Raw genomic sequence first — 24,983 nt, 5'->3', positions numbered from 1 at the left:
CATTATTATGTCCCCATCATACACTAAATAACATTTAAAGGGATAGTTCACTTTAAAATGAAAATTCTGGCATCATTTACTCATCCTTGTGTTGTTTTACACTTTTTTTGATGAACACAAAAAAAGATACTTTGAAAAATAATGGTAAGCACACAGTTTATGGTACACGCATTAAATTCCATATTTTTTTATTCCTACTATGGAAGTCAATGGGTACTATCTGCTGTGTGTTTACTATCATTTTCTCAAAATATCATCTTGTGTTCATCAGAAAAAAGAAATTCAGTAAAAGATGACAGAATTTTCATTTTAAAGTGAACTATCCCTTTAACACATTTTTTTTTTTGTGTGAATTTTAAATCGTTTTACTAATTTGGTTGGGATGTTCCTGCTTATTGTGCATTTTATTTATAAAATTTCATTTTGCAAGTGACAATGTTTTAAATATTATTTAAAATGGTTTCAGAAAGTTTTCCCCTATGTCCTCAATATCACGTCCCATACTGTTAATGTTTCATATAGGAAAAGGAAGTTAATGACATAATTCCTTAAAAAGTGACATCACAGGCACAAACATTAGTATTAGGAATGAATATTGGTTTAACTCGCTCTAAAATATCTGTTTATTTAGTTTAATAACATAACAGAAATACACAAAATATATCAAAAGTTGACATCCTTCCCGAAACCTAATTTTCAACATCTCACTGAGCAAATGGGTAAACATATTTATCATTACGCTAGAAATTATTTTCGAAATTGCTTTTTTCTTTATGTATCCTTTATGCCATTTCACCATCTATGATTGTATTCATGGCGAGAACTGGTCAATGCATACACACATTTATCCATACACAGGATGGGAGAGGGGCTATTTGGTATCTCAAATTCACCTAACCTGCATGTTTTTGGGCTGTGGGAGAAAACCGGAGTACCAGGAGTAAAGTTACTTTTTTAAAAAGTTAAAAATTACAATATGTATTAAAATAACCCAGGGCACTTGCTGGAAAGCAGCTGTTAAATAAATGCAATGAAAGTCAATGACAAAGTATTGTCATTGGTGACAAAGAGCCTTACTTGAGTAATATAAATGGTTAGGTCTTACGGCACAGGGCTACTAATTTAGAAAATGTATCTTAAAACAGGAAATGTAGTGAATATATAACAGATAAGGTAACGGTGGCTTGTTATCTCATTTAAACCCAATGCAAGCCTTTTCCTGACATGAGCTGGCTGAATGTAGATAACCAAGCGACTCTGTAGACTGGATTTGTGTCGAATAGGGGACAATAATTACCAAGCTAGAAGATTTTTTTTATAGAAGCTTCCATTTCAATTTTAGACAAAGAAACCAGGTGAAGTAAATCACACATTAAGTGGTGCTTCAATGTGACAGGAAGGCAATATTCAAAGCGGAAATAATGAGAAGAGTTTAACAGTAATGGGTTCTGGATGGCACCTGGGACTTCACTGTGTTTCTCGATCAAGATTGACACCGGCTAAGCAGCTTTTTGCTTCACTGCAAAACAGGAGTTTTTAGGTAATTTGAAGCTGTCTGGGAAAACGCCACATGAGAATTCATTTTCTGTCTAGAGCGGGAAAGGATGTGAAGAGGGATAGCAAGCAACTGTGGGAAATTATATAATGCACACACACACATACACAGATACACACAGAGATACAGAATGCTATAGTCACATTCAAAATCAATTTAATTAAGAAAGAGAGATTTATATGACTTATAAACTCAACATATAGGAACTATGAACAAGTGTCCATTGCAGCTTGGGTATACAGGAACCTGGGTGTCCGGTTTCAAACAAGCTAGGTGCGACTGCCCAGTAAATGCAACACAAGTTGCTCATCTTCAGCCAGTGAGAGGCCAGTGTCCAAAGGAGTTACTGTGGGCTCATGTCTGGGCTTCTTTCTGACCACCTGTCTCTGCTGCACATCATCATCACCATCATCATCATCTTCATCACTGCCGAAACCTCTCTTCCTGCCATGGTCTGATGCATTGCTGCAAGATACAAAACAAAAGAGTTAAGTATGCTCAGATATGAAACAGAAGACAATGTAAACCCTAAGTTGGTGTTCAACCAAGGCATTTTATTGGAAGCAGACCCAGCATATTTGATAATTTTTAGTAGCACAGTTATTTTGAGTTGTTTAATTGTGGAAAGTGAGACGGTTAGAAATCTCAAGTGTTAGACTTTGTTCACAGGAATTTTTATGCCTTCCTGGCTACTTTTCAAGGTCTTCTCAAGTTTCAAGTAACGAGGCCTACATAATAAGCATCAGCACATTCAACACAAGTATTTGTGCTTAAATTACTCAATTAAACCAGCGCGACGACACATCTTCTACATGATTTTGGGATCTCGTCCAAAGCAGTTCTGGCAAAGCTCTTTTACATGTTAAAACCACAAAGATCCCAGTATGATGACAGATCAGCATAGCACTCAATAATTTAGGTCTTAAATGGTCCTAACTTAAATGAGTAGATTAGGGTGCACATCTTGTGAACCAATGATAATAAACACCACATTCTCTGGATCAGGTTTTTTTTTTTACATATTTTGTGTTCATTTGTGTCAAAATAAATAAAAGTGACAACACAAGCGGCGTTAAAAGTAACTCAAAATGTGTTGTTTTTTGGGACAATGCATTTAGTGTGTAGTCCCAAAAATAACACAGATTGTGTAATTTTCCCGCTCAGAAAAACAAATTTTGAATAAAATCGTTTGTAATGTTTTCTTTGCGCACAAAAGTGTTCTTGTCGCTTCATAGTATTATTATTGAAATACTGACGGAACATGGACCTTTTTGGCGATGCTTTTCATTCTTTTCTGGGAAAAGGATTGTAAATCAAACTGAAGTCTATGGGACAGTTAGCCTGGTTAGCCAGACCTACATCAAGATGTAAGGTCTGGCAACTCTTCACACAAACGGCTCAATGCAAGGGGCGGGATATAAGGTTGTCCCTCAAAATGCCTCTGCACGCAATAGGATAGCGCTATGACCAATGAGAACAACGAAGAAGGTGACGTAGTTACCGTAACCAGTCGGCAAAACTCCAAACACATCTTTCTTGCTTAAAAAAGGACTTCAGTAGGGTTATTTGCTCTTCTCTCAAAGAAAAACATAAGTCTAGAGTCGCGGCCAAAGCCGCTTCAAAAGAAAGCTGTTCGCCAGCAGCAGCAGCAGCCATTCGTTGCAGCTCTGTCGTCATCATGTTAAGCCTGCCCCACAGACGCTACACACGATGTGATTGGCCTGACCAAATTTTGGTTTTTGGAGCTGTTAAGTGTATTGTGAGTGCCTAGACTAAACCCTGGCAGCAAATATATTTTGCGGCCGCTAGGGTGCGTCTAGATTTCTAGGCTATGGGACAGTCACAAGCCTGTTGGCTTCATCAAAAACATCAAAAAATGTGTTCTAAAAACAATAGGAGGCCTTGGTGGTTTAGAACGACACAGCGGTATGTGATTTATGATAAAATTGTGATTTTGAGGGGAACTAACTCTTTAACACATCCCCCTTTAGAGTGCAGCCAGGAGACACAGGACTCTAAAGTGTGAAAAGACACCCATTTTTTTGGTGAACTATAACTTCAAAATCACTGACTCAGTAGAATCAGATCGCTCCTATGAAGTCCAGGCCACACACCACTGCACCAGAGGCATCAAAGTCTTTGAAAAGGTTACACGATGAAGCAGTAGGCTTAAAAGTTATTCCCTATGATTCCTAAAGCAACTTAATATGCTGGGCACAAAGCGGAGGCAGGGGCAGAGGTCAGACAGGGTCTATGGGATCCCATTAGATTTCAAGTGTGGTAGGTGGGGGATTCAGGACGGGATAAAAAGGAAGACATGTGCTGCAATGAGCGAAGAAAGGAAAGAGCTGAGGGTCAGTGACACCTTTGGCTCCTGTCCCGAACACAGAGCGTTCAATATCACGAGAGCGAGCCAAAGGAAGGGGAAGAAAGAGAGATTTATCAGATTTACAACGCCGGAGCCTCTCCTGCATTCAGCGAGTGTAGCCATGCAGTAAACACCCAGCACGAAGTCATTAATCAGAGCCACTGCTGCTGTCTATGCGATATCACCTGTACCGCTACTACACCACCAAACACAAATCTTGAACCCTACACACAAACTTTTTTAAATATCAGATCTGAATGATTGTCATGACCTTTGGGTGGTGTTAAAAGTTGCTGAATGAGCCTTTTTTTACAATGCGACTGAAAACTAAAATGGGACGAAAAACATGCAGTCTGATTCACAAACAAGCTGGTTTCATTTCAGTGAATAAAAACACTCAAAGCAGTAACTGAACTAATCTGACTGACCTACTAAAAACAATTCATTACTTTTTAATAGCACTTTTCTGTTCATTCAAAGTGGGCATGAACAAAGTGTGGAAACTGCATTCATTTATTTATGACAGATGAAAACACAGACTGCAAGAAACAAATAAGAACGGGACAAGATGGGCAAGATTGATAAACGGATAAAAAAAGCATGACAGGGAAAGCCGTAGGAAGGATAAATATAATGTATGGTTTTACGCTTTTATCTCTCTAAATCTGGATGTAATCATGCATTTTATAGATTATCTACATCTACCTAAAGGATGTGCGCTTAACACTGCCAAGGGGAAATGAATCAGGGTGAATAATTTTCCCTTGTAGAGGGATTCCACCTCCAAGTTGGCAATTCTGCCGTGAACTACAGTATAAAAAAGGACATTGGATCAGCATGCTTAAGCTTAATCGAACTTCACACAGAAACTCAATGCACACAGAGAGAGCCGAGTCTGTAATTAAGTATCAGAGGAATCAATTCCTCATTTCAAAATAATTAAAGTCTTGCGAAGTGGTGGCGGGCAGATTGGCTTGATTTACCAATTTAACGTTTTTCCATTAACTACACGAAAAAATATACGCAAAGTATTAGCACTCAATTTTAAGCTGTGCATAATTAGATCTACAGTAAAGAAACTTCATATATCAGAGAATCAATATCTTTCACAGGAGTAGAAAACTCAATCGGATTTTATTGTGATGAATTTCAAAAAAAGAGATGTAGTGCAGATACCGCACCATGAGCTAGATGTTTTTTGACCTTTGAGAAAGCCGAAAGTCTTTCCTGCTGTTCACTAAAGCACATTTGCCAATTACCTGTCATCTTCATCTGAGGAATCCGAGTTGTGCACTTTGTCTGGGTCAGGAAGGGTGCTGGGGTCAAAATCTTCATCGGCCCCCGACAAATAAGCCACCGCTTCATCATCATCGTCATCGCCATCATCATCATCATCATTAGTAGCAACTTTCTTTTTCTCCTGTGGGACAAACAAAGATAACATTCCTCTTAGGACCTACTGGTCAAAGATTTTAAGAAGCAATAAATACTTTTAGTGCTCGAACATCATATCAACATAGCAACAATCTGATGTAGTAAGTGATATACGTGAAGCAAAAAAGCATTTATTTCAATGAAATATATTGTGCATTTAGTGTTGTGCCGTTAGCATTGACACTGGCTCGAAAATGACTGGTTTACTGCAGGGGTTTTAACTTTTTTGTCAGCTGAACCCCCTGTACAGATTTTAAGTAAATAGTTTAATCCATTAATAGCACACTTATATGTCTAACTTCAATGAAATAAAATTTATGGATTTTGCATATTACAGTATACATACAAGAAAATATAACGAAAAATAAATAAGTAACATAATATATATAAAGGGGGAAGATGGATGAACATAAAATTTCAAAGTAAAATAGTACAATCACAATAAATGATAATAGATCACGGTTTTGTTTTAAGGAGATCTACAAAGGGTTCAGATACTTTTTGGAATTGCCGTTGGGATTTATGGTCCAAGGAACGTATCCTTTCCAATTGTATAACATGGAACAGTTCACTTATCCAGACTTTGAAACGTGGGGGATCTGGTGATTTAAACTTTATCCGTTTTAAAGTTTTTATCAGTAGTATTTTACATATTTATTGTTTTTATAACCTGTTATTACACTTTTATCTTGTCATTTTTCTTGATTAGAACATAAAAATGTATCTGTCCATTTTGCATAGGTTTTCTGATATATTGTAGTGTTGTGTAATAGTCACATGACAAGCAGATTAAAGAAATAAAATATAGATTTTTGTAAAAAAAATTTATTTTAAAATAATTTACTTAAATTTTATTATTTAATTGTAATTAAGATATTGTTTATCAACCATAGACTGTAAAATAATATGGACATAGTGTCCGTGACGTCACCCATAGGTTTGTGAAGAGCATTTTTTAAGCTTAAAGTAGGCTTTAAGGCTTAATATAATTTAAACGGATGAGTTATAAAAAAATTAGCAATACCAAAAACACTTTTTGTACCAGGCTGTAAACATATTATTTTCTGCTGTAAAGTTGGACATTTTAACATGGAGGTCTATGGGAACTGACTGATCGGCCTGAATACCTCCAACCTCAGCCGATAAAATGAAGCTCCTTATGTTTTGAAGATTAGCTCACAATGCAATGCTGACAGGAGTTAATATCGTCCTTACTACCTTATTAATAGGGGCTTTGTACCTATTGCATATCGTTAACATGTACTAATACTCACTTACACAACAAAGAAAATGTAAAACCGTGAATCGGATAATTGGTGCTCTTTAAAATATTCAAAATCTTTTTCTAGAATCCTTTGTATGAGGTATGTGAGGAACCACCTACAGTTTCTATAAACGTATGTCTGCCTTTTCATCATCAGCATGCTAGATGTGATAAAAACAAGGGGTGAGAAATCGATTACATCGCTCTTTTGTTCTTTTGAAAGTTGCCAGAACCAAACACGACCAGCTTTATTTTCTCACCAGCCTGCTCTACCTCCACACCCCTCTTTCTCTCTTCTTGTACCTTCAGGCAAGTTTCTTGATCCAGGTAGACTCTGTGTTGTGTGTGCTCACCTTTACTGCGGTTTTGCTATTCATTACTCTTTGTATTCAGAGTACCCTTGGTCAAATCTTTCTCCTTTATTCACTGGTTGAAAAAGCTGTAAATCTGTCCACATATCTACCACACTATCTTATATCTAAACCATGTATTTTTTGTGCTTGGATACGATACGGGATCAAGCCTGATAGAGGACACTCTGTATTCAGCTGTGTTTCTTTCTGTGTTGTAATCTAATCATGCTTTGCAAGATGCATTTGAAATTCAGCTGACAGATCGGTGTATTGAACACGGACTGAATGTGCAATGAATGCCATCAGACAAACAGAACGGTCATAAGCGGAGGCAGTCAGTATCATTGGGTAAAAGCACAAATGTAAAACTTAAATGCATAATACGAACATATGCAGAAACTGTCGAATTATTGTGGGCGGGAGGTGATAAACATTTACCCGAACATCGATGCCGCAAATAATTCTCGCTCGCTATTCAAAACAGTCGATACGTTCTCATTCATTTGCATATACATTATCAGTCAGGCTGTCTGAATCCAAATATCCACAGGGTTAAAGTGAATCATTTCACCATCGACTGAATCCGTTCATATTTTTGTGTAAAGAATGCTCTCATTACCCTCACTAGGGGGTGTGTGTGTGCACACATGCGAATGAGGTCTTAAGCAAAACTTTGACATCTGTTTTACAGGCGACTGGTTGATCAATGTGGGCTGTACGTTGACTAATGGTGATATAGAGAGCTGGCTGGCAAATGGCTGATATAAAAGGGGAGACCAATAATCAAATTGCTTCTATTTTCCTAATTTTATTTCCCTCCATTAAAAGCATAAATTAGGTTACATTTAAACAAGAGGGAACAAACACTTCTGTTGATCAGCAAACTTAGTGCAGTTTGGGTTACGTCAAGGTACATCAGCAACCTTGATGTATGAAAAAATACAAACTTTGCATTTTGAGGACCAGATGTTGTACTACCACAAATCTCACTGATGACTGCCACTGTTTAACAAAAAGACTCTGAAGGCTCCATCCATTTCCTTAAACATCTAAAGAAGAACAAAAAAAACTGGCAGGAAACGAAGCAGCACTGCTATGTGTTTAAGCATATGCTGTCAAAAGAGCAATTCAATAGCTCTCTAAATTAATCTTTAACGCGTGTAACGCCGGACAGATCGACCAAAATTTAGAATGTAAAGTCGTAGCAATGAGTGAATGGTGAAGAGTGCTGAGATTCATTGTTAGGGAGGTGATAAATAGTCCTCCGGTCCCGGACAGACCGCTGCATTGATCAAATGACAAACGAGAGAAGCCCAGCAGCTGCATTTCCATATGGATGCGCAGAGCACAATCCCCCAGCGACCACCGACACATGACAGCTGTCAGCGCCAAATGATGTGCTGTCTGCACGAGGAAAAGGCCAGAGACGGAGGAATCAGATGCTATGTGACAGAATTCCTCAGGAAAAGGTCTTACATCGAATCGTGACCTTACGGACCTCTAAAATCTCTAAAAACTTGGTTACTTTAAAAAAAAAATTATGAATTGATCTGAAATTATCCATTCTACAAATATGTTCCCACTCAAGTAAATGTAAGCTAATAATAGAATAAAATGATGCTTTATTGTCAATATGACAGTGATGCGATTCAGTCAAACTCGTGCCCTTGTCTATGTAACTGGGCATTCAGACCGCCACCGGCGAGAGCGTCAAAGTGTCCGGAAGTCATTCATTTTCAATGAGAGCCGGTGGCGAGCTCCGGCGAGCAGCGGCACATCATGTACAGCGTGAGCGTCGAGGAGAGTTGAAATCAGCTCAACTTTATGGTAATGAGATATGACGCGGTTCGGCGGCAACCAATCGGATGGCGGAAATGTTCACCGGCAACCAATCGGAAGGCGGAAACCTCCGTGTTCAGAGAATGCATTCGAGCGTCAGAGCGTCCACTACAACTTTTCTTTAGCGTCGTTGTCAGGGTTTTTTCTGCTTGAAAAATCGCCACGTTTTCTTTTGTGCCACCATACTTATTCGTGTAACTACTTGTGTAACAGTCTTTAAACAGGGAAAACATGGAAGTGTTTGGTGGTTTCTAAATTCATCCCTGTTTGGATCCTAAGGGATGAATGGGGCTAGGCTAAATGCTAACACATTCACGACATGTGTACAAAGATTAAGTGCACGCATTGAATAAAGATAGATATGTATTAATTAATTTAAGTTTAAGTAACAACAAAGTCAAATATAAAAAAAATTTGGTGTTTTCCTTTAAGGAACATTAAATATTGTTTTGTGATATATATTATTTACAAATTTTTTATGAATGCAGACCTTCCATCATGAAAACACGTTTACTTTCGGTTTTAAGATAAAACAAGATGTTCAAATGTCACAAAAACACTATTTGGTTTATTTATTTGTGCTTATAATGTCATGTCATGTTATTAAAATACGTACCTATATTGAATTCTGTGTAATATTAAACTGTGCCCGTCAAAAAGATTTGCAGCATTTAGGTTACCATGCGTTTTTAGTTTTGAGTCGTTGTTATCTAGGAATAACAATCCGGCAAATGTCGCAACAGGCCAATCAGAATCAAACATAATAATAACAAGTGTAATAAAAACATTAATAAATCTTTTCTTGCAGTTGGGATTGACATGGTTCATGCCCACCACGAATTGCTCTGTGTTTTAAATTCACCATTCATGCAATATTTAGCAATTTATTGTCTTGTATTGCAATATGCAATACATGGCATGGGTGTGGCTAACTCGACAGAGCATGTGAGAAAAACATGGAGAAAAATATACAGATTGTGATTAAGAAAACCAATCCCGAGCTGGAGAAGGATTATTATTACTAGAGGTGTGACACATACTGTACTGGCTTTTGGTCATACCATCTGAACCCTATGCAGGGGGAAATCTATATTTCATCACAACCCATAAAAATCAATAATATATACTGTAATTATAGTAACAATTTCTATTTTTGGAAAGGAATAAGTTAAAGACCAAAAAGCTAAACTTAAAATCACTTGAAGCATGATATGTTAAAAGACAAATGCTATGGAGTGTGCACACACATACTGTACATACCTCTTTATGCTGTTTGCTGGCCTCTCTTCGAGCTGCTTTCTCCTTCAGCCGTTTTTCCTACAATGAGAGAGAAGAACGAGAGACAATAAACAGCTGCATCATCATCAGGATTTGGTCACGGCACAGTTTTACAAGCATATCAAACACAGCCATGTGGCACTGCCTGAAATGATGTGACAGACCCAAGAAAACAAGAGCACAATTTAACTTCAGCTCTGATCATTTTGGATTCGAAAGGGTAAATAAACATGATAAATCTGATGTTTGCCTTGCATCGGTTTCAAATATAACTCTTAGCTTACTACACACAGAGCAGCCGCACTGCATGACACAACTATAAACTACCAGACATCTAACATTAGTTAAATATTATAAGGTGGCAGGTTGAATGAAAATCAGAGAGCTAGGAGAGCACACTGAAACCGATGTCAAAAGCATTTCATTGGCTTTTCATTATTTTTCAAAATGTCAAACAATCCTTAATGTGGAAATAACTACTTTCTCACTTGAAAACGTATTGATTTGTGGCACTCGTTTTTGTACAAATCAAAGCAAGGCAGATACCCAATGGATACACTGTGAACTCTACAGTATTGGAAAACTTACTTTAAAAGTTTACTTTTAATTCAAAGTTATTTAATGAAAATGTATTTGTAATTTGGTTATAATTAAAATACATTTAAGCTGCATTTTAACCCCTTAAAGGGATAGTTCACCCAAAAATAAAAAATCTGTTATCATTTACTCACCCTTACTTTGTAACAAACCTGTATAAATTTCTTTGTTCTGATGAACACAAAGGAAGATATTGCGAGGAATGTTTGTTGTCAAACCATTCGTGAGCCCCATTCACTTCCATAGTATTCTTTTTTCCTCCTATGGAATTGAATGGGGCTCACAAACGGTTTGGTTACAAAGAATTCTTTAAATATCTTCGTGTTCGTCAGAACAAATAAATTTATACACGTTTGTACCAACATTAGGTGATTTTTAGGTGAACTATCCCTTTAACAGGCACAGTAATTTATAAATTTATGACAAGAGTATGCAGCAAACCAATGACACCTAGTGGCCTTTGTTAGTAAAAACCACAAAAAGTCTGATAAAAACCTTATTTTTTTGTGATTTTAGCTTGAAATTTAGATCAAAAACATTTTAGACTTAAGGCGTGAAACATTTTCATTTTTATAATTTTTTATATAAAATAAATACTTTATTGCATTATTTTTATTTATTAAAATACATTTTAACCGCTAAAATAGTTTTAATTGACTATTTTCACCTCCAGATACTTCAATGGAAAACTTGAAAGTGTCTATTTTTTAAAGAGAGACCAAGATTTTGCTTCTAGAGCAAAGATTTTTATTAATTTGATGATGCACATCCCCCCAACTCAAAAAGGCCTGCGTCAGTTAACCCTTTCAGACCCTGCGTTCACTGGAATGGACATCACATGTTTTAAAATAAAGATCAACCAATCAAAATAACTGATTAAACACCTAAAAAATCAGGTCTGAAGGGGTTAAAATGTTTTTTCACACTACATTCATTTTTTATAAAAAATATAGCACTATTTTACAGTCCTGTTCCACATATCCATACTATGTACTTACCGTCTAACTTCTAAGTACCAACCATGAACCCTACCCTTAAACCCAACCCTAACCCATATTATAATACATGTAGCTACCAATATTTTGTTAAGTAAATATACTGTAAATAAACTGTAAGTACATACCATCAAAAAAAAAAAATTCATGCTACTAAAAAATGTTGTTTTGAATGGATAGCATTGCTATTTTTTATTTGTTACAGTACTCTACAAAACTGCTCTCTGTATATTGGTTACTATACTTTTATATCCCAAGACCACTGACATAAATAATACTCAACATAAGGCTGTAATAAGTCTCGGGAGGTCTAAAGTTAAACATCGCTGACTTTGCACATGTGACACATACAGCAAAGCCATCTGTTTTTGAAAGGCCCAGTTTATGAATTGTGCTGGACAGCATTGGAAATACTGTACTGCAGGAGAGTAATACAGACTCTAATAGTGAGAGTATATAAAACACAAAGGCACCTGAGAGCCCAGTGTGACTGATGCAAGCATGGGCACATCGCTGATGGATTACAGGGCTGCTGCCTCTCAATGTCACTGACAGCACCAAACACAAAATCAAAATTGATTATGATCCTCACGCCTTTACAGAGACTTTCAAAAGTAGATAATATTCTCTGGAAAAGTACAGCACCAGTCTGAATCTATGTCACTGTGTGTTGAGAAACTCATTGGGTGCACTGTATTTGGTGTAACTTATATTTGTTAATTTATAAACACCTGGTGGCGCTAGTGCCAAAGTAGAACAAAATTTGCCATAAGGGAAATTGAGATCCACCCTAAACAGTTTGTCAAACTTTACAAGCCTTCTCCAAATGGTGATGCCATAGCCTTCCCTTTTTTATCTGAAGTGGAGTCTATGAAGAAAACTAACGATAGATGCTTACAAACCTTGACCCCTAACTAATGTACTCCTGCCAACAGCGTTTCTCAGGAATTAAGAGATATGGCACACAAAATTGAGAACAAAAAACATGCCGTTCGCCCGCCGAGCTACACTATGATCGATGAAAAGAAAAACGAGAACTGTGTCAGACATTAAATGAGGGATGTACAAGAAAATGCTCTCCACTGGAACAGTGTAAATGGTGCGATTTTGCCGGAGAGCAATCCTTTAAAAGCTTGTCCAATATCCAGAACTAAAGTAATAAGTCAAGAGCCCAATCTTTAATAGTGACGCCTGAAGCTTCAAGCCACGCTGCCTGCACAGGCATCTCAGCTATTTTCATCTGTCTGAACCTGCGAGAGCACCAGCCACAGGGCCAGAGTGTCTTCTAGTTTGCCCGTTGCCCTCAGCTAGCTCCTTCAATATTACTTTGATTTAAACACCTGGAGCTCAAAACAATGAATCAATGTTTTCTACGAATCATTTTAAACATGAAGAAACACAGCACGGCCAGTCTCACCCTGTGTTTCTCCTTGATTTTACGGCGATACTCAAGCTTGTCGAACTCTTGGTCCTCTTTGCGGAGCCGTTCTTTGGCCACCTCTACGTTAATGCCGGACGTCTCCTCATCTACTTCCTCTTCATCTGGGATCATGGTTCTCTGCAGCGGAGGCCACTGCTGCAAAGCCTGCAAGAAGATTTACTAGTTACCTTAAACAGACCCTTAACAAGTGGTTTATGACACATCTTGCACAAAATCGCACGAACCTCTCCATCATCGGTGAAGATCTTCTTCGTGTTCACCTTGAAGTTTCTTTTCTGGATTTTCTTTGCCTCCTTGACTTTGGACTCTTTCTGTTTCTTATTCCTCGCATTATCATCACTGTCCTGAAAAATAACCAGGTTTATTTATAATTTTTAGGCCAAGATTAAATGCACAGTACAGCAGTAACATAAAAGTGGAGGAGATAAATCTTAACACCCAAATCCACTTTGCATTATTACACTGTCTATTGAAGTCAAGATGATCGATGTTAAAGTTTTTATATCACTTTTCTTTCAAATCTTTTGCTAACTAGTATTTGGTGTACCAGAGCAACAGTCTAGTACCCTGTCACAGTTTACAACATCTAGCACACGCACATTCAATTTTGACAGGTTGCAGTATGGAGAGTTTTTAAAGGATTATAATCACAACTCGCTGACTGAACCATTTGATTATTCAGCCTGAAGACAAATGAGATTTTTGACATGACTCAAAGGTCCGCGTCTCTCGAACTTGCCAAGGAGTCATGCCAGCTCTGCCTCTGAGACATATTGAGCTGAGTCTTACATAATTTACTATGTCCTGATATACGCAAGCTTACTGAAACAACAACATACTTTAAACAACCAGCTTGAAAAGCAGCTACACCCTATTAGAGTGCAATGGGTTTGGACAACTGAAACATTAAAAGTAGTACTATGCAAAAATGCAATATTTTCCAATATAGGGATGCACAATTTTGCATTTCTCATATATCTTTTTGAGGGCAACTTGCGAAAAATAGCTGCGCTCATCATTTTGTCATGTGCATGCAGAGCCTGCATATGTCAACAACGTGCAGCAACAAACTGCGTGAAATAAAAAAATAAATTGAAAATAAACAATGCATCCGAGAACCCCTTATGTGGACAAAACGTAGTAATCCAGAAGATTTACTAATGCAGAACACTGCCATGCAATCTCAATTTCTAGTAAAATAAGGCCTTTAACTGTCCCAAAGTGAAAAAAAAGGTCATTAGCATTTTGCAGAGCCTTGTCTTTTGTTTCCTCCTTCCATAGAGCACAAAAGGTCTCGATGCACAGAAAGAGTGAGTCGATATTAATTTATATTGTATTTAAAAACCACAATATCATCCTTCTTTAAAATTTCACCTCATTTTCTACTAAGGAAAGAAAGAAAGAAATCAATAACTGTTATAAAGCTGTAACAGAAGCAAATCTTTTATATGGGCATTGATAGGGGATTGGTCCTCCCACCAATCCCCTATCAATGCCCATATAAAAGATTTTAAAAAATAGGTGTCCGTACGGATTTGGCCCACGTACTGTTTTTGAATATTTACCTCGTCTATCTGGCTGTCCTCAATGACATTAAACACATCTTTACGTTTAACCGTAAATAAGTCCTGATCTTCATCATCTTCTTCATTAGGGCCACAAAGCTGAGCTCCAGGCTTCTTCACTTTCTCTTCCTCATCATCTTCTTCCTCCTCAGACTGAGAGAGCTCAGACTCGGGTTGTTCTCCCTTGAGCTGAGCTTTAAAACTCTGCAGCTCATCTTCAGACTCATCTCCTGCAGTGCTGATTTCGTTCTGCACATCTCCGCTTCTTTGCTGCTGGGCCTTAGTGAGGAAGCGGACTCGTGGTGCCACCGCCAGACCCAGTGACCTGATTGAGATGATGATATCACACAAACCCAATAATTTGTACTTTCTATTAACTACGACTTTAATGCAAACGCTGCACGATTTAGGCGATTGCAGTGAACAGTCAATTTGTTCTAACACTAGTCAACAAACAAGGGTGCAGTTTTGTATTTATAGTAAAAAAAACTGAGGTTATGGGGAAAGACAGAAAAATAGCGGGCCCAGGACACATCCAGGATTTGAACCAGGATTTCATGTGAACGCACGTGTGCATAGGGATGTAACGATTACCGGATTACAGTTAGTAGGGCTGGGTATCGATTCAGATGTTCCAGATCAATTTAATTTCGATTCACAAGCTATCGATTTCGATTATTGATTCGATTCCGATTCTCGGGTTGATTTGAATAATTGATTCTTGAATCAACTCAATGAATATAGATTTAATATTACTACATCATTTAACCCCTACATTAAAAATTACGCATATAACTTTATTCTTGTTCACAACACTATCGTCGTCGTCTTGCTTGCGAAATCTAAAATGCTTCCATACCTCTGACTTTTTATGTGAAGGTGGCATCAACATCGATGAAGCACCTGAAACCGCCATTTTAAGCACTGAATGAATGAATGACAGGCTTGCCTCTCGCTCCTTGGTAACATCGTGCAAGGCAAAAAAGAGAGTGACATCTAGTGAAGAAGACTAGTAATTAGGTTAACGTTTATCTTACGTTCAATGTTTGCGCAAACAAAAATGTGGGGAAAAATCGTTTTGTTGCTTTTGAGAATCGATTCTGAATCGACCACATAAAAAACACGATTTATCGAAAAAACTTTTTTTTTGCCCAGCCCCAACGGTTAGTATTACCGCATAAACTACGACTTTAATGCAAACGATGCACGATTTAGGTGATTTCAGTGAACAGTCAATTTGTTCTAACACTAGTCAACAAACAAGGGTCCACTTTTGTATTTATAGTAAAAAAACGGACGTTATGGGGAAAGACAGAAAAATAGCGAGCCCAGAAAAATAGCGGGCCAAGGACACATCCAGGATTTGAACCTTGGATGTCATGTGAACGCACGTGGCACAATGTGCATAGAGATGTAACGATTACCGGATTACAGTTAGTAGGGCTGGGTATCAATTCAGATGTTCCAGATCAATTTAATTTCGATTCACAAGCTATCGATTTCGATTATTGATTCGATTCCGATTCTCAGGTTGATTTGTATAATTGATTCTTGATTCAACTCAATATAGATTTAATATTACTACAGCATTTCACCTCTCCATTAAAAATTACGCATATAGCTTTATTCTTGTTCACAACACTATCGTCGTCGTCTTGCGAAATCTAAAATGCTTCCATACCTCTGACTTTTTATGTGAAGGTGGCATCAACGTCGATGAAGCACCTGAAACCACCATTTTAAGCACTGAATGAATGAATGACAGGCTCGCCTCTCGCTCCTTGGTAACATTGCGCAAGGCAAAAAAGAGAGTGACATCTAGTGAAGAAGACTATTAATTAGGTTAACGTTAATATTACGTTCAATGTTTGCGGAAATAAATTTGAAAAAAAATTGATTTGTGGCCTTTAAAGGGGACAGAGAATGAAAAACCATTTTTACCTTGTCTTTGTTGAATAATGGTAGTCTACCCGCATTCACGAACATACGAAAAGTGCTAGACATGCTGAACATCTCAGTCTCATAGAAATTCCTCTTTTAGAAATGTCAGCCAGAAAACAGCCCAATCTGAAAAACTGATGCTTATGACATTACAGGCATCTCACCCCCCTCCACTTTAAAATAATTGGCTATTTTTTGAGTGGCAGCAAAGTCAGCCAATCAGTAATGAGATTGCAAGTTAAGCCAGTAGGGGGAGCCAAATAAGTGCAAAACCACTTGTTTAAAATCCCCCACCCTAATAGAGCTATCTGAGAGAGGTTTTTAGGAAGCTTCTAAGGCATTACAGACCCAAACAAAAAAAATGTTGTCTACATGTCACATCACAGAACAAGGATAAATACACCGTTCAATCATTCTATGTCAGCTTTAAGAATCGATTCTGAATTGACCACATAAAAATAACGATTAATTGAAAAATCGTTTTTTTTCCCCCCCAGCCCCAATGGTTAGTATTACCGCGTCATTTTTTTATTACCGTTTAACCATGCCAGTGTCACGGCACGAAAACCCCTGTCCAGTATCAAATTTCAGCAATAACGTAAGACAAACACATACATTCACGTCTGCTCCCATGTGTTTGTGATGACAGTGCTTCACTGACAATTTAAATCCAAACAATTTTTAAATTTAGAAAAAACCTAGTTGTACTAACACATGTTTACTTCATATTTCTTTAGACTGATTCATCTTTTCTATTTATTGAAAAGTTTAAAGCTCCTATCTACTCTGTATGTTTCTTCCACAAGAAACTGTGAGTGCAGGTTTTGTGCAGCTTACTCCTAGGTCCTAAAGTACACCTGATTTCTCACAACATATGCAGATAGATGATGTGCTGATTTGTCCCGTGTTTATATGAAAATCAGATTAACTTGTGCTTTATCTAAACTAGATGAGCCAAATCTGCTATGATTAATGTTATTTATTTGATGTTTATGCGAACAAAAGTGCACTTACATGTAAAATAAATTTTACATTTGGTTTGCATCAGTAGTCTTTTTCTTTGACATTCTTCACAAAAACCTGATAATATTGATAATCGTGGTGATTTTGGCCACTACAACGTTGATAAAAAATTTCCATACCGTTTAATCTCTAATAGAGAATGATTATTTATTTAAATGATGATACCATACATCATTTTAAATACTCTGGTACTTCACAGCATCTACTCACATGGCATATTCTGGGAGTTTGAGCTGAAAAACATCAAAGACGTCTTTGTTCTTCATCAGATAGACAGAACGAAGGTAGGACACAAAACACTGCCATTGAGAAAGTAGAGAAAGAGAGAAGTCATTAAAGAGGATCAAATCTGTAAACGTATCCCTGATAAAACACATCACTGAGAGCACAGGCAAGTGTTTCATTGCAGAAATTTCACGATTACATTTCACCCTTCTCTCCATAATGAGTCTGACAAAGCTCAGCCCCGGGCATAAAGGAGACAATTTGATTATCCTGAAAGCCCAGTGTTACAGTATAACATCAACCTTCAATGTAAGAGACAGCACTCTTCCTACCCTTTGCGCTCGCTCCTTCTGCTCCTTCTCCTGGGCCAGAAAGGCCTCCAACTTCTGCTGGACAGACACCAGCTTCTCTTGATTCACCCTGCATAACAAACCAACAGTTGGCGCTCAAGAGACTTGAAATCTGTATCTAGACTTGTATCTCAAACAAAAGCCTTTCAAATGTTACCAGGTTATATATTTCTAGAAGACAAACAACAATGACTAAATGTTGGAATTTTCATGATTGATCAACTTAATATTACTTCAGCAAGTTCAGCATTGTGTGTGTCACATGAAGGTGACCAGCTATTTTGTTTCCCCGAATTTAAAGAGATCATTCTGCTGACTAATAGCAAACATAAACCCAGGCTCTGAGAAAATGCAGACATCGTTGATCACAATGATCCCATGATAACAGGCTCAGCATACATTCACAGCATGCGTATGACTTCCTCTATTCTTCATAGAAAACATTAATGCAGTTCACGCTGCAAAATGATGATAAATCAACATGAGGGGAAACAGGCTGGAGGCCACACACTATGCAAATAAACCGATCAAACTAATCACACTTTCATATCAAAAGCCCACTTCTTTTCACCATCACAGTGTATTGTATGCAATCCCACAGTAGATTCACTCACTGGATTTTGTTAATGGGAACTTTTTTCTCTTGTAGCTGTGCTAGCATGCCCTTCTCCTCGGAAGGCAAGAGGACGAGAAGAGCCTCACCTCCTTCCTTATATCTGCATAGAGACAGAGAGTGGTACAAAAAAAGGAACAGATTAGTAACTTCATACAATTTCAAACATTATTGATTTAATTTTGAGTTTGTAATAAGCAAACAATAACAAAAATTTCGTTTTAGGTTACATTATTCTTTTAAAGGTCCAGTGTGGGATTTTTAGCAGCATCTAGTGGTGAAATTGCGAATTGCAACCAACAGTTCAGTCCAAGACTCAACCCTCAATTTCTCATAGTGAGGCTAAAGGGGATCGCACACCGACCGGGCAGCTCAGCTCAGCTCAGCGTCACGTCGAGTCACGTCTAGGACAACTCTGAGGTATTTTTAACCGGAAGTGCACATTATATAGCGCGAGCTTCGTCAGATAGAATCTACTTCAAAATGCTAAATATACGTTAGCAGCCAATGTTAATCGTTAATGATTTGGGACAAATAGGATGTTATTTAATGTTAAACTATGTGAGTGGCGCTGTGTGGCGCGACAGGGATTTGAGCAACTTCCTGAGTCACAGCTTGTTTTCTATGAGTATACGCACACCGGCGCCGCCAGGTGGCGCGGCCGGTGTGCGATCCCCTTAAGGTAGCCACCACATGACAAACATGTCATCGTCATCGTCTGAGACAACGTAGGGACAAAACGCGCCCTATAGAGCAGTTTGTCTGTTTAAAGGGGCACTCCACTTCTTAAAAAATTTGCTAATTTTCCAGCTCCCCTAGAGTTAAACATTTGATTTTTACCGTTTTGGAATCTATTCATCTGATCTCCGGGTCTGATGGTAGCACTTTTAGCCTAGCTTTGCATAATTTATTAAATCTGATTAGACCATTAGCGCCTGAAAATAGTCCCCTGCTATTGAAAGTTACCAAGGGGACTATTTTCGGGCAGTGCATAATATCACTACGCCTGCTGCAGCCATGTTACAGCAGCAAAGTCTTTGATTATTACGCCGATTTGAGAGTATAGTGCCTAGCCATATCTGCCTAAAAAAATATCGCAACTTTTAATTTTCCGTTTGTCTTAGTACACGATGTAACTACAGAAGAGTCAAGTTTTATATAGGAAAAATATTGAAACTCTTTGGTTATTTTTTGAGTGCAATGCTAATGGTCTAATCAGATTCAGTGGATTGTGCTAAGCTATGCTAAAAGTTGTACCGCCAGACCCGGAGATCAGCCGAATGGATTCCAAATCTGTAAGAATCAAATGTTTAACTCTAGGGGAACTGGAAAATGAGCATATTTTCAAAAAAAGTGGAGTGTCCCTTTAAGGCTACTGCAGAAACATGATGGCGACTTTCATGTAAGGAGATCTGCGGTGTATGTAAATAAAAACGTCTCATTCCAAAGTAATAAAAACAATACAGTTCATAATGTAAGGTCTTTATACACCAATGATAATATAATTATGTAAATTTTATTGTATTTTTGTCAAGAGTTAGACATTGGACCTTTAAAACAGAGGATTCTGCCGCAGTATAGTCGCAGCTGTACCTACACAAGAACGTTTTTCTTTGTATTTTACCAGCTCTGTGAGAGCTCCTGTTAAAGCTCGTGAACTTTCTGCTAAGGGTGGTGATCTATGAAGGGGAATTACTGCGAATATTGATTTCACACTGAAAGGCTGAGTATAAAGAGAAAAAGAGAGGCTGGCAGCTGGGCAGGTGTGTGCCGTCCTGTTTTAAGTTGTAGGAACATTTCCATTGCTAAGCAGCTTCTATTAAAACATCAGATGCAAAAAATACAAATCTGTGACAATTACTGAACAGCTATCAGATCGGCTATTCATTGAAAAGACTTCAGTAAAGAAGTGGAAAAATATAAATAAAAAAATAACAAAGTACCCTACATTTATTTTAAGCATTTACAGAGCATTATTCAAGCCTATCAGTGTTTCCATAAGCGTCACAATGGCTAGATCAGGTGATAAAAAGCAAAGCAAATATGCCACCTAGTGTTACAGCAGAAAAACACTCCTGTGTGCCAATGTCGAATTCCAGTTGGTTGTTGCAGTTACAAAGACCTTGTTCACACTGTCAGTCCAAATCCGATTTTGGTGCATATCCGATTGGAATCCCATCACATTTATGGCGCTTTTCCATTGCATAGTACCCCACGGTTTAGTTTAGTTTGGGTCGGGTCAGCTTACTTTTGGGAGCTTTTCCATTGGGTACAGTACGTAGTACCCGATACTTTTTTTCATACCACCTCGGTTGGGGTTCCAAGCGACCCGAGCTGATACCAAACGTGACGCGAAAACACTGTAGATCACTGATTGGTCTGAGAGAATCGTCACGTCATCGCTATAATGTAAATATTAGCTTTAGCTTACTGCTAGCTTGCGCTGTCTCAAGCAAACATGTTGTTATCTGTGTTCTGCTATAAGTTTCCAAACACCCTTTTAGCGATGAAAAACATCCGCAGGTTGAGAATCCGGGACACCATAACAGTTTTTTCCAGACTTGCAGTTTGTGGCGGCACATTCGCGACGTGCACGTCCACATTATATATGCTTAAATGCAACTTGAATGAGGCTCAGCGGAGCGCCGTCGACTGACGCCACGGGTCGGGTGTTTGAACAGAAACTGTCATGTGAGACAGAGGTAGTTATAAACGCGATGTGCAAACATCTATTTGTGGTGGCCAATTTTAATTTTGTGGCAGACTGAGAAATAAATGAATGTATGGGAATGTACAACAACGCTCTCACTTGTATGATGTCACAGCAGTAGGCAGCGTAAATATAACGACACGCCTATAATCCCTCCCACTCCGAAGTGATACTAAACTCGATGGAAAAGCTAACCACGCCAAAGTGAGGTGAGCTGACCCGATCCATACTAAACTAAACCGTGGGGTACTATGCAATGGAAAAGCCACTTTAGAATGTGTGAACGGCCAAACACTGCATGAAATCCGTTTTTTTCTAATCCGTTTCAGGCTACATCCAGAGGTGGTTTTCCCAAAATCCATTTCAATCTGACCGCTCTGATCGCATTTTTGTAGCTTTTTGGTTACGTCATGCTGTCAAGGTCACATAAAAAACCAGCGCGAACTTTTTCTTAAGAAATAATAGGGGTGTTTGAAACTCCATGTATTGGGGAATACATTTTCGACAACGTCAAACATCAAGGCAGATCCACGTGCCAGCGCAACGTCATTGCCATAGAAACAGATAATGCAGATAATCCGGAACACGGCAGAATGCTACAGGACGCACAGATCGGATCTGAACAGTTGTGATACACAATATGGACAATGAGTCTGTCAAATCGGATATGCACCCAAATCGGATATGGACTGACAGGGTGAACAATGTATAAAGGGAACCAAGCACAATAAACCGGCTGTGCGGCAGTGTTACCTGGCTGTTCTCCCAACCCTATGAATGTACGTGTTTGCATCTTCAGGACAGTCAAACTGCAGCACCCAGTTTACTGCTGGGAAATCTAAAAACATAAAAGCGTACGATTATGAAAGTTCAAACTTTATAGCATTACTTTATAGCACACAAAAGGAAAAACTTTTTAGCATTACCCAGTCCCCTGGCAGCAATATCTGTCGCGAAGAGAACTGCAGCCGTTTTGCGGACAAAGTCGTTGTAAACCTCCACCCTTTTCATCTGCTGCTGTTTGCCATGCAAAGCGAGTACAGAGATTCCTGGACGCAACCGACAGAAGATCCGGAATAGATACTGAACCTGCAGATGAGCACCATATCAGCATGTCAGCATTGGACTTATAATATTCTAAGATGAGATGCCATGGATCATCAGGTTTTGCACACGTGCGTTGTTTGTGGATGTGGAGTCATGCAAATTTTCACTTAAATTGTTACGATGATATTATCATTTGTAATGAAAAAGGAAGGCAAAGTAAAAATCCACTACAGAACAGATTTCAGTTACCTCTTTACAGCAAGCAAAAAAGACTATGATCTTTTTCTGAAGATGACTCCTCAAAAACGAAAATAGCATGTTGACCTTCTGGTGAAGCTCACAGACCACATAGTTCTGTTCAAGAGTAGCAGGTGTACTGCAGAGAAGATCAGTTTATAAGTTAATAAAAAACATTATTAACCGTCTTACACAAATCAGTGTAAAATTGTGATGCTAATCTTACCTGAACTTGGCCTGCTCATGGACCGACACATATTCTGGATCCTTCAAGCTCAGCCTGGCCAGGTCTTTGACCGATCTGGTCTGAGTGGCAGAGAAGAGAAGGGTCTGACGTGTTTTCGGGAGGTTCTCCACAATGGCATTGAGCGTGTCTGCAAATCCCATGTCAAGAATCCTATCAGCTTCATCCAGAACTGTACAAATAGAGGGATCATCTTTTGTCAGGATGGCGTTTCACGAATTCATCAAAAGTAGTACTGTAGTCAACACACATATTCATAACCCAACTTTGCAATTACAATATAATAGGTTTGTTATCCTACCAAGCATGTGCAAGTTTGATGCATGAAATGTTGCATTTTCATCCATGTGCTGCAGTAGACGCCCTGGTGTGCAGATGATGATATTTGTGCGATGGATCTTCTCTGATTCATCCTTTAGGTCCTGTCGTGGCAACAAAGATCTCAACGTTAATTGAAGTGCAATAAACTTACACATGTATAAACTACAAGCAAAGAGTGACGCACCTTGCCACCGATTATAAGTCCAGCAGAAAATTCATGGTTCTTGCCGACTTTCCTCAACACCTCAAAGGTCTGATAGGCCAGTTCTCGTGTGGGGGAGATAATGAGAGCACCCAGGCCATCCATCGCAGTCCACTGTTCACGGTACAAGCACTCCAAAACCTGGAGTAGACAATTACAGATGAAAACTCTTTAATTGACATTTTTTTTATATTTACAATATCAGACCTCTGAGGTGTTTTACATACTGGAATGAGAAAAGCCAAGGTCTTTCCAGACCCTGTCTTTGCAGCACCAAGGACATCTTTGCCTCGCAATGCAAAGCCAATCGTTTGTTTCTGAATCTCGGTGGGTTGCCTGTACTGAGCTTCAAGAAGAGCTGAGGAAATGATAAATAGCATTATTAAGATGATATAACTTCATAAAGAAGGTTTTACGTATGACAAAATCAAAACAGTGCGATCACCTCTCAGTGTCTTCTTTGAAATTGGAAAATCAGAGAACTTCACAGCATCCTTGGGATTGATCTATAAAAAGCAACAGCAAATGATGTCACAAAATTGTCATTGAGCGATTTTATTTTAAACAGCACAAGCAAAATGCAAGTGTAATGCTCACAAAACGCTAACAAGTCTTACAAAACGTCAAACCCGGAGTTGACATCAACAACAGAAAAATAAGAAGTGTCACGCAGAAATCTCATGCAGTCAGACTGATCGATCAGTCATACTGGATCATATAACAAAACATTACTTCAGAACAGGCGACTACATCTACACAATATTTAGAAACAGTTATGAGACTTTAAACAGGTGATATACGATGATTTCAGACTCACCTCCGAGTATTTATTCACCAGTTTCTGTATGTTTTCTCTCTCGATCTCCGACTCGCTTTTCTTTTTAGTGTGTTTTTTCTCTTGTTTCACCCGGGTCTTCGTTTTATTATACTTCTTCTTCCATTTCTCAAAATTCTTAACAGGGTCATCTGTAACTGCATTCTTCTCCTTATTCTTTTTACCTCGCATTTTCACTCTGTAAGACTGTGAAATGCAGGACTACGACAACAACACGTGAACGTTTTCTTCAGTGGATCGGTTAACTTCCCCAAGTCAGTGATTCAGCGCCACCTAACGACCTGGAGAGGCGTTTACTTTACAGCACAGTGAAGGACAGTGTGAGTCATTTAAGCCAGGACTAGGCCTTAGTTTAATTAAGAAATATAACTAGTTTTAAAGGGGACATTTCACAAGACTTTCTTAAGATGTAAAATAAATCTTTGGTGTCTCCAGAGTACGTATGTGAAGTTTTAGCTCAAAATACTACATAGATAATTTATTATAACATGTTAAAATTGCCAATTTGTAAGTGTGAACAAAAATTTGCTGTTTTGGGTGTCTCCT

The 24,983-nt window shown here is 38.3% G+C and overlaps 1 protein-coding gene across 1 annotated transcript; it reads right to left on the bottom strand.

The window, feature by feature from the left end:
• Nucleotides 1-1,694: 1,694 nt before the first annotated feature.
• Nucleotides 1,695-24,687, bottom strand: ddx10 (DEAD (Asp-Glu-Ala-Asp) box polypeptide 10). Its single transcript, XM_065286965.1, has 18 exons — nucleotides 24,420-24,687; nucleotides 24,048-24,108; nucleotides 23,830-23,960; nucleotides 23,585-23,743; nucleotides 23,381-23,501; nucleotides 23,062-23,251; nucleotides 22,848-22,974; nucleotides 22,478-22,640; nucleotides 22,305-22,389; nucleotides 18,843-18,944; nucleotides 18,211-18,298; nucleotides 17,864-17,952; nucleotides 14,690-15,014; nucleotides 13,349-13,468; nucleotides 13,101-13,268; nucleotides 10,074-10,130; nucleotides 5,183-5,343; nucleotides 1,695-2,020 (listed from the first exon to the last, which is right to left on the bottom strand). Exons 1-18 carry the CDS (start codon nucleotides 24,606-24,608, stop codon nucleotides 1,825-1,827), a joined length of 2,532 nt encoding a protein of 843 aa, XP_065143037.1. The 5' UTR covers nucleotides 24,609-24,687; the 3' UTR covers nucleotides 1,695-1,824.
• Between the last annotated feature and the right edge of the window lie 296 nt (nucleotides 24,688-24,983).

The sequence above is a fragment of the Paramisgurnus dabryanus genome, chromosome 18 (genome assembly GCF_030506205.2).
Source record: "Paramisgurnus dabryanus chromosome 18, PD_genome_1.1, whole genome shotgun sequence".
Taxonomy (NCBI): Eukaryota; Metazoa; Chordata; class Actinopteri; order Cypriniformes; family Cobitidae; genus Paramisgurnus; species Paramisgurnus dabryanus.
This window is presented reverse-complemented; position numbering and strand designations above follow the sequence as displayed.